We start from the raw sequence: 11,721 nt of genomic DNA, 5'->3' as shown, positions 1-11,721 counted from the left end.
TAAAGCCTGTTAAATGGAGAAATATTTCCTTCTTTTAGCATGTTAAAATGACATAACATATAACATGGTTGAGAGTCTGTTGGAGAATGACGTCACCCAACAGACCAGCTGAACTCGTCACCGTTTTGTTTGTTGTGTTGGGTTACTTGCTCGTAGTTTGTGTTTTGATTGTGTTAATATTGTTTTGAATATTTTTTAAACTAATAAAGCAATGGATGATAATAATAATGTAATGACAGTTGTCAATTAGCTCATCTTGATTCTCTGCCTTACAAGTTAGAAGATCAACAAGACACTCAGTAGCCAAACTTTCACACAAATTCTACTTTTCACTCAATTTAGGCATGTTGTAATACATTATTTTAATCAAAACTTAGAAGTAAACAATAACATGAAGTTTTGGAAGGAGAGGTTGTAAAACAAGTTGCTCAAAAAATCCACTACGAGCTCTTATTCATTTAAAATTTAGCATGACTTTAAATAGGACTACTCACAATCCTATACTTTAACATTTAACATGGTAAAACATTTTACATTTAACACAATATCATGAATACCCCTCAAAAGTCTTTTTAAGTGTTCTTGAAAGGACGAAAATAATTTAAAATTTTGGCTTTCCTAATATCATAAATTAATCAAAAATTGTTTTATTAACCTACAACAGCACTATACATTCCTTGCTATCAGAATAATTTCTTTGTTTAACAAGCTTTAAATCGATATTATATAAGTTAAGGTTTATTGCAGAATACGCTGGCATTCGCCTCTAGTTTTACAAAATAATGAAGTACACGATTTGAAGTTCTGATTACTGTATTTTTAATTTATGAACAATATGTGAAATTACATTTAATGTGGGCATAACACATAAAATACTCAGTGAAAAAAATAATGAAATTTAAAAATTTACTCAAACAATTAAAATACTTAATATTGCTGTTAATGATATGAACATGAACACTGTGATTTTACAAATAATATAATTATTCGTTTAATTGTACTATTACAGAATACTGATATTATAATTTGCCATGAAGCCTCTATGATACGAAACGCAATAGATCTTACATTCCGAGATACATACGACTCCGATGTACCATTTGCCGGTAACATTGTAATACTCAATGGCGATTTTCATATTGTTGTATTAGGATTGATACATTTATGTACTAAATTATATTACATGACAATTATATTATATTAATCTTTGCGTGACACTGGAAGATTCCATCTGAAATTATTGTTACGTAAGAAGAAAGTCGTCTTGTAACAAGACTTATTAACAACCGAAGGAACTAAACACTCAACTTTCCAGGAAGCTGTTTCAGTAATGAGTTAATTACTTTATCAAAAATAATGTTCAATAAGTTTTCGACTATTATTTTTTTTTTAATTTCCTTTCCTTCACCCCATTTTCATTTGTTCTTTTTTTTTTTTTTCAAAATGCGTTCTTCATCAGTTAATCTAAATTTGTATTCATTTGTAATTTGTTTTGATGAAAAATTGAATTTCACTTCGCATAATTGTTTTAGAAATTTGGAGGAAAATTAAAGCTTATTTCGTAAAAGATTTCACTTAATTGGTGCTCACTTAAAGTTTGTTGAACGAGGAAGTTTGTCTAATAGTGGTAAAGCTGTATTCCTGTGTACGGCTGATGTAAAAAAAAAAATATGAATAATATATAAAACCCACCAGTTTTTGTTTTGCTGTTTTATTCTAACGGATGTGGATAGCCCAGCTTGGTTATATTGTTTGTTATTAGTTTATATAAACGATCTTTAACTCATATTTTTTTTTAAATTACTACAATTGATCTGTTTCATGTATTACACAGACTAACTCTATTTGTACGGGGGTTGCCCCATAAACAAATAAATAAATTATCATTAGTGTGTTAGTCACTGTTTGCTATTAAACAAAAAAACGTGACTTGATAAAACAAAAACACAATAAAACAGACAAATAAAAAATTTCTTGCTTTTCTAGATGGAATTATACAAGAGTTCATGAGAAGTTTTTGTTTGTTCTTGAGATCTTCTATCACCTTTTTAAATATTGTCCATTACTTACGGATTACCGTGTACACATGCACACCCACACCAATTCGTCAATAAATAATGAATCCTTTACCAGTTACTTGTGACTCTTCCTCATCCAAGAGACTCTCTATTACCATTGCATGGTATCTCACCATGTCCGCAGCGGTAAACTCTGTCGCCTTGAAGTTTCCTATAGCCGTAAATATTACTCTGCGGCCAAACTCGTCTTTTTCAATCAACGGGAAGCAATATCTAGTAGGAAGAGGATGTTTAGATATATTGTAGAAGGAGATATAAGCACATTTTATAAAAAATACAAAAATATGATATACCCAGAATCTATGAGTGCCGACATCTTGGGATCTGTGGGATCTAATTGACGAAACCATTCTCCATAAAGTTGACGGATGGCGAGATATCTTTCTAGCATTTCTTGAGCTTGGGGTATGCTGTACTTGCGACTGCGAAGAAAACGCAACAAGAATGGAGCATCTGTAATATAACAACAATGAAATACGAATTTACAGAACATTATATGTGTTAGTTGCATACAATATTTATAATACTCTTATTTGAGAAATAGCCATAAAAAATGCATAAATTGAATAAAAATTGAGATTTATGAATCGTGAAAAGTTAGGTGGGAATAGCATGCGTAGGTAACGAAAGATTCTCCAGTTGTTCATGGTTGAAAGATGTTTAATTATTTAATATACCAGTTTAACACAACACATATTAAATTAGATACGGCTTTGGCTAATAAATACTTTTTTTTTTAAATTCATTTTTATTTATCTAAAGGTTTCTACTTTTCACTTCCCACGTACTGCCTATGTGGAAAGGAAAAGCAATGTTTTCACAAGACACAAAAACCCATATTCACATATGTGTTGTGGGTTTATCTGTATATTCATATATGAGAAAAAAGAAAATAATACCTTCATTGACAATGATTCTCGAAAAAATCGTCTAGAAGACATTAAAAGGCTTTTCACCAGTTTTAAAATAGAAGCATGAAAAATAAAACTTATATTTCACAAGCTCCAGAATCCAATCCTTACAGTCCAAAGTCCTTCGTAAAATTCTTAATGCTCCTTACTTTGTCACAAATCAAGTCATCCATCAGGACCTCAATATTCCATATGTTGCCGATTTGGCCAGAACCAGATACCGTTCCTTCCATAATAAACTTCTCAACCACCCAAATCCACTTGTTTCTAACCTGGCTTCTCCTTCATTACCTAATAATCCTCCTAGTCGTCTGAAAACAAGATGGCCTCGCGATCTTCCTCTCTAGAAATGTTATTGGAGTTCTATCAGTGGGTAGATTCTCCACATGTTTTTATCATGTTACTATGTCACCTACAGCAAATTTACTTGTTGTATATATGTGTATACAGTTGTAAATATCAATAAATAAATTATTAAAAAAAAAAAAAAAAATATTTCACAAGAAGCCAAAATTAGCCAAGTAGAGATAACATTCTGGCTTGAAAGAGATAGAGCAAATATAATCTTTTTCAATTGTTTACATCAATATTTTGGCATCTGGAGAAACGTACCATCAAAGAGAAAAAACTTTGAGGCCTGGAACACCATACCTATCCCCTGCTTTAATTTAACCCGTTTTTTAATAATAATTTTGAATACATTAATAAAATTAATACAGTTTCTGTGGTCAAATAAATTTACATTATCATTATAATAATGTACAAAATGTCACAATCTCACAAGAGGAGATCATAACAAAAAAATGCAATCCTACCCTGCCGGACCCGCCCCACTAAGACCCCCAGGGACAAATGGGAAGAAGAGACTTTGAGATAGTTTAATTGAACAATACAAAACGCCTAAAATAGCAAAACGGCGTTAAATTAAATTAATTTTTTTCATTAGGCGCAGTATTTTTACCAAGATACTGCTGTGCGCAGGTATTTCTAAAAAATTGAACAAAACAAGAAAACAATCGCTCCGATGCACAAGGTAGAAACTAGCCTTAAACTGTTTCACCTTTGCTCTTTTCTAATTCTCTGTCTCTTAGCAAGTGACTGAATTTAAAATGTCTTCCTATGGGAGAAGTAGCAATAGAAAAGGAGCTAAGTCGTAATCCGAGTATTTTTTCAGGTAATCATTAGATTCCTTTGAGATGGTCAAATGAGGGGATCCTGACACACTTTTAGATTATTCGCAATTATACTAGTGGTTAGAAACTATTGCCAGAGAAACCACTCCATATTTGTTTCGGAAATGTACGTTCTCAAAATTCCTGTTCACAATTCCATTTACTCCTTTAGAATGTGGAACGTCTTCATGTTTAATGACCCCATTGACGTATTGTCATTATGCATTTAACATCTGCATTTCTCTCGTATTCAATCCTTACAGTCCAAAATCCTTCATAAAATCCTCAATGCTCCTTACTTTGTCACAAATAAAATCATACATAAAGACCTTAATGTTCCCTATGTAACCGATCTAGCCCGAACCAGATATCACTCCTTCCATTATAAACTCCCTAACCACTCAAACCCCCTAGTTTCTAATCTTGCATCCTCTTCCATTCCTGACAATCCTCCGAGGCAACTGAAAAGAAGATGGTCATGAGACCAGCTAATGTAAAATGTCATTAGAGTGCTACCAATGGGTAGTTTCTCTACACTCCAATTTAACTTAGATCAGATTTACTTAATGTATTATAATGTACAGTTGTAAATAGCAATAAATAAATATTAAAAAAAAAAAAAAAAATCTGCAAAAAGATTGTGACTAGATTATCACTCAGATTATTTACATCATCATTATCACAGCTACTACAGGAACGCCTCGTGTCGGTTGTGTCAGTTCCGCAGTTGCCGATACACATCTATAGTAGTTCTAAATTTCATCACACATATTTAGCAATGTAGCAAATTACACATTCCCAGCTAGTGTGAACGCTCTCTGTTGTTTATATTTCGACCACGATTCAACCAACCAGAACCCTTGAGCAACCCTCTTCATTACCTCTATGGGCTTTGCTCATTTGTCATATCCTTAACCGAAACTTATCAGAGGATCTCAAGATAGTTGTCAGTGGTGAATTTAGAAATTTTAAAAGCGTAGATTATTTTTAAAATTCCTTATTGACCTAGAATTTATATGAATCTCATGAATAAAACCTACATAATACAGACCTAATCGATTAAACATGAATTCATATTCAGGAATACTAATTTGAGGAATAATATTTTTAGTTTCTAGCCTACTTTAACTGAATTTGTTATTTCAATAGCATTCGTACTTGGAAATAATTACAAATATTTTTTATGGATCAGGTAGAATATTTAGTCCTCTACAAAATCGGTTATCATGCATTTTTCACTCAAATGTACTGGAAAAAAGTTATTAAGGAAAAACGACTGGAATATAAAACTTTTTGCGTTTTTATTTGCATTTTTGCAAATGATAAACCAACTGCTCAGTAGAATTTTCTGACATACTGTGTATGAAATTTGCAAATTTAACACTCTTTAGACTTGGTTATAACATTATTTTGTCTAAATTGCTCTGGAAGCGAATAATGAACAAAACCTCGAAAAAAGTGATTTTTGCAAGGTGGTGAAAAAGCCTCAAGAATTGTAAGGTTTTTCTCGCGAGTCAATACATACTTATTTTTTTTTTTTGTAGATCTTTGATCGCTCTCCACGCCTGTCTTGGGCTACGTCTTTCCAGTTTCTGCATGCAGTCTTTCGCATCTATGTTGTCTATTCATCTGGTTTTTGGTCTCCCGTTCTCTTGGCAACTACTCTGGTATTCAGTGTCCTGATGGATTGCTTCAAGCCACAAGTTCTGCCCATCTTAACCTCCTTGCCTTCTTATCCTGAGATATTGACTTACCTGAATTCACTGCATATATTTCTTCACCATTTGTGAGCCAGGTTTTGTGCTAACTCTACAAAACTGAATACTTAGTGTCCGATAGCAAATATTTTTGACTTGATAGCTTGAAGTTCTTAGTTTGTAGCAACGTGCACTGATAAAGTAATGACGTATTTTCAGCAAAAGCTAAGAAAGGATAGAATACCTACACAACACATGCAGAAGTGAAGAATATCTGAGGTAAGGTTCAAAATTGTATTGTATTGACATCAAATGAGCTATTCCTAAATTATATCCCAGAAATTCGGTTGCGAACCACTGTGTTAGAGGGATCGGGAAAAATACATATGAAGGAGAGAATTTGGATTCTTTTGGTCACACAATAGAGTAGATATACATATCGCTGCTTCAGTAGCACATCTGACAAAAAAATATTTTTTTATGTATTCGTAGACTATATATTATACCGTAGACTTCCGTAACTTTTTCATGACCCTACTATCATTGACACAATCAATAGAAGAACCACAATAGAGAAAGAAACCCCTGCCTATGGCAATATCTTCGGAACACGTCCATTTCAAAATAAAACCACAACTATTTTTTTTGTCAGATGCGTCACTAATCAAGCCAATCTGCGATAAAGAAGCTTAATGTAAAATGAAATACCTCTAGCTACCGTATAAATAAAAATTGATATTTGGTCAGAGGTAGTACGGACGTGCTGGAAGAATGGATACAACTTTCTAATAATTTAATATTCGAGATATTTAATTATCATTAATTAAACAAAAAAAACAACAAATTTCCTATAATTAAAATTAAAAATATCAGCACACATGCATTTTTTTACATTCATATTCCAATCAAACCAATACTATTCAATTAATTTATATTAATTAATTGATAACAGAACAAAATGCAATGATAACAGATAAAATATTATGGTTGCACTTCTGTTATACAGTTCGTTTGAGTAATGCTCTGAAATTTGGCACTGTTCAAACTTCAAGTTGTTGGTGTTGACTTATAATTTCACCTACCACTTAATGTCACATATTGTTATCTCAGTAATATAATACATATAATGGTTATCTGTCGTAATTAATTAAGATTTGGAGAGATTATTACCATCTCGACAAAATTTTATTTCGGAGCTTTTGGCTAACCATTCCCGCATCCTGTCCAGTGATTGTTTCTTGAGGAGGTCATCCTCTCGCAGATCTTCCTTGGCTAATTTATTCACCTCTTCCGGTAATTCCTTTCCGTAACTCTCATCAGCCATTTTTTTCTATTATCTGAAAAAAAAAATGATGTCAAATTAAATTAGGTAATATCACACTGATTCATTCTTTTATCAATCGCTGCGCCCCATATATGTGTACATTGATTAGGACAGGTTTCAAGACATAAGTATATAGGTTAGTGATAAAGATGAGCAAAGAATCTTGATAGTTTAGGCCTAAATAGTAAATGACAAATCATATATCATATATTTCAGATTATATAATCATTAATTGAAAGCATTAACAGGTAAAAACCTAATGGAATGAAAAAAGATAAAATATTACCGTTGTACTTCTGTGATTCCGTTCAACAATGTAACTACTCATAACAGTTACGTTCTATGGTTTATTTTTTTTTTTTATTTATTTATTTTGGTGTGGTTTTAATGAGCATAATTCATGCCTGGATTTACCTATTTCCCAAAGGTGATATATTATAAATTAGTCAGGCTTTAGAATTAGTAAGTTACAGTCAACTAATGAAAGTTAAGTTAATCCTTATTATTAATTTTTAAAATAAAAATCGAATCATAGCGATTTGAAAATAAATGTCATTAAAAAAGTGTTATTATTGCCTGGATAAATAAAAATTGTAATTGTGAAGTAATTAGAAAATGAAAGACCAATTCTATATCAAATGTATCCATACTTCAATTAAAAATCAAAATTATCCTATGGAAATATATTGATAATGACAGTTGAAGGACAACCCGAGCGCTTTGGGTCTTCCAAGTCAACATTTCCGGTTCTGAACCGAGCAAACCACTTTCGGACGGTGCTTTCTCCTATGGCATCATCGCCATACACACTGCAAATTTTGTTAACCGTCTGTGCAGCGGATTTTCCTTTTCGGAAATAAAAAATCATTAATTGACGATTGCTCTTCCATTTTGAGCAAGCAAAATATCACTTAAATATACGGAAACTCGGTTGAAACTGATGCATAAAAGTACCTTAACTAATCCTTTTTTAGAATATGTAAACATTATTGACCAAGTAAACATGATTTTATAAACACAGAGAGGTTTAAATTGAAATATTTAAAAACGCTACAAAATTATTTTACAACCCAATACATCCCAAACAATATAGACATTCTTCATTTTATATGTATGCAATAAAAATATGTTTAAAAAAAAAAATTGTGAAACGAATAATTACAGAAAATGAGCCTATGAGCCTTTTCTTTAATGTTACCTTATCATACCACCCTAAGCACTCTCTTAAAAATTATTATGTTATTACAATACAGAGGTAATAAGTAGTGACACTTTTAGTTAATTTATCTTAAAAAAATTAATAATAATAATAAAAATTCTTTTTAAAGGAACAGAACTACAAAAAACTATAAGAATTCATTCGTTTCTATTTCTCTACTGGTGCTTTGCCGTATTAAGTTATTATTCATTACAATGAATCTTTAAATTTCAAAGGTACAGTAGTTTGTCACATCGAAAGACGATCCTTTTCCTATTTTGAGAGAACACAAAGCGTCTTCCATGCTTATGGGTTGGCTTAGTTATATCCAATAATATTTAAGTTAGGGCAACAAAAATCAAGTTGCATTTTCATTGTAGCGACAGGAAGCATTTAACCTAGGAAATGATTAAACAAACAATATAGCGTTCGGGGTATTAAAGTTCGCGATAACCGAAGCTGCCGTTTTCTGTGAAAGTACTAAGCCTGAAGAATGCAAAAATATTTGTGATTTTGTGTTTATATAAAGAAACTTTTTATTATGTGCTTCAGTGTAATTTTATAGACTAGATACAAAATTAATATAAGAAATTTTATTCTCAAAACGCTCCTTTTATATAATAACGACAAAGTTGTTACTTTATGTGAACTTTCCTCTTGAAACAAAAAAAATTTTTTTTTTTGCAAAACTCTTCATTATATTATTATTATTTAATAATAGAGAATATAAGACTTGTTCCAATTATTTTATCTTCTCAATTATTTTAAGAAAAATATATGACACGATAAAAGAAGCAATTCGTTACGAAATTTCTTTATTCACTTGCATGATTGAAATTATTTTTTTTAATAAGGAATCGGGCTATAGTCCACATGAGTCTTCATGCTTATGAGAACAATTATTTCCTCTTTAAATATTTCGTGTAATGTACGGGACTACAAAGGTGTTCAGAACCCCATTGACACCTCTCTCACTTATTTCGAGAATTTCGAAATGAAACTTGGTAGGCTGAATTTGTGGAAAATGGAGTCCCCCTTTTAAATTTTGATCGTAAATTTGACTTAGCAAGCCCATTCAGTTTTCCAAAACACATAACTCTAGATTTTCTGATTCCAATAAATCCCACCAAATCACATTTACCCTTCGTATTGCCCCACAGTATCTTTTAATAATACCCCACTTATTCCTGTTGAACAGATCCGTTACTTAGGACTAAATCTGGACAAACGACTGACATGGAACCCTCATACAAGACTGAAAAGACAAGAAACTGCTCGTCGATTCCGACTATTGCAACATTAACTTGACAAACGGTCCATACTTCCAATCCATTACAAAAGACGATCTAGATGACTGTTATAAGGCCTATCTGTACATACGGAGTTGAGCTATGGGGCTTCACTAAGCCATCGAATTCCTCTCGAATCCAATCCTTACAATCCAAAATCCTTCGTAAAATCCTTAATGCTCCTTACTTTGTCACAAATAAAATCATCCATCAGGACCTCAATGTTCCATATGATGCCGATTTGGCCAGAACCAGATACCAATCCTTCCATAATAAACTTCTCAACCACCCAAACCAACTCGTTTCTAACCTGACTTCTCCTTCACTACCTAATAATCCTCCTAGTCGTCTGAAAAGAAGAAGGCCTCACATGTTTGTATCATGTCATAATATAACTTACAGGAAATTTACTTGATGTGTTTATATGTGTATAATTATAAATAACAATAAATAAATTATTAAAAAAAGATATTCTGATCGAAAGAAACATTTTCAACAAACGAGTCCTTTAGAAAATCTAATTAATTAATTAAACTATTGAGTAATTTTAATTTTTATGAAACGGTGAGTTCTGAAGTGAGTTTCATTTAAGTAATTAGTTTTCCCTAAGAATCCGTCGTCATAATTGGGTTACCGTGATCGGCCTTCATCTGACGACTGAATCGTCAGTAACCTCAATGCCTTTCACGATGATTGGATAAATGCCTCAGTTGTCATAACGGATTCTTACTTTCTTTATTGAATCCTTGAATGATTTTTTCTTTATGCTTGTTCTATTTTTCTCACTATTTGCGCGCAAATTGTTAAAAAAAAAAAAAAAAAAAAATTGCTATTTACACCTTCTATTTACTACCTTCTAGGGCTAGGCATAGCAGAAAATCGCAAAAATATTTTGACAAGGATTCAAGTTAAAAGTTTTAGAAAAAATTAAATTTCTTTCTATTAAGGAGTATGGAGTACATTAGATTTTTTTTTTATTTCATAGACGTCTATACAGAAAATAATACATAACGGAACAAGAAAAGTTTGATATGGGAAACTGTTCGTGAGCGACTGACTGAATACTTAATTACAATTGTAGAGATCTTTTTTTGAACGGATTTGGTGATAATTAAGTTGGTTTTCTTTGATTGCTTTATCCTTAAATTTGAAATATTAAAAGCATTTATTTTAGTGAATGCTGTCCATTTTTTAGGTTCTTCATCCAAGTCGTGTCCCTAGATTTGTTGCTGAAGATCCGAAAAAAATCGATCCGCTAGGGACTGGCGGGTGATGGCATTTTATATTTCGATCTAAGTGTAAGAATCTATGCCAAATGTTGACAAAAATTCTATACAAATAAAAGAATTTGATCGATATCTATAATTAGATTTATTTTGATAGTTTAATATCAAGATAAGCCCTAATTAATGCATATTTAAATCTACTACACGTCATCTTTATACGTAATAAAATATGTCAAAGTATACTGAATAATCATACTGCTATCTCAGGGTTTTATTAAAAATCTTTGATCTGAGATCGAGAATATTAAGTCAGAATTCTTTATTTATACACTACCATAAGATTTTATTTTAACTCGTATGAGATTCTTTAATTATTGAAATAACAGTACTTTCATACATATGAAATGTTTTTATTTTATTTAAAATATCCAGGTAAGAAATGAAACTGAAATAAAATATGTAGGGCATATTATACTGTAATATTCCTATACAAATCTTTAATCAGGAAGACTAGGGATTTGTTTTAAAACTATTAAAAATAAAGTAAATATAACAATTATCTCGAGTTTAATGTTTTAAAACGCTGCATATTTAGTCACAGCGACTGGTTTAATTATTATAAATGCAAAACACGTCACTGATTAGTAAGAGTGTAGTAACCACATAGCACTCACTGCATATTTACTAAGCAAATACCAGCTACTGCGTTTTTAGCCAGTGAGTAACTGAAATCTTTTGCAGTAGGTATAGTATACAATCGGAGTGTTATCTAGAAGTGAATAGATTGTTTATCAGTTTATTCAGTGCAAGGGATATTTAATATATA

At 31.5% G+C, this 11,721-nt stretch overlaps 1 protein-coding gene across 1 annotated transcript in view; it reads right to left on the bottom strand.

Annotated features, from left to right (window-relative positions):
• The window catches only part of LOC106692734 (retinaldehyde-binding protein 1), a 16,278-nt gene that overhangs the window by 3,017 nt on the left and 1,540 nt on the right, over positions 1-11,721 (bottom strand). The window contains exons 2-4 of the mRNA XM_014438851.3: positions 7,029-7,195; positions 2,372-2,531; positions 2,131-2,291 (exon numbers count right to left, since the gene is read on the bottom strand). Of these exons, the coding sequence (XP_014294337.1) occupies positions 2,131-2,291; positions 2,372-2,531; positions 7,029-7,182 (475 nt within the window). The 5' untranslated portion in view covers positions 7,183-7,195. The remainder of the gene's footprint in view (positions 1-2,130; positions 2,292-2,371; positions 2,532-7,028; positions 7,196-11,721) is intronic.

Source organism: Halyomorpha halys, unplaced genomic scaffold (genome assembly GCF_000696795.3).
Source record: "Halyomorpha halys isolate HHAL.00 unplaced genomic scaffold, Hhal_1.1 Scaffold68.1, whole genome shotgun sequence".
NCBI classification, from domain to species: Eukaryota; Metazoa; Arthropoda; class Insecta; order Hemiptera; family Pentatomidae; genus Halyomorpha; species Halyomorpha halys.
The sequence above is the reverse complement of the archived record's forward strand: the minus strand, read 5'-3'. Positions and strand labels throughout refer to the sequence as shown.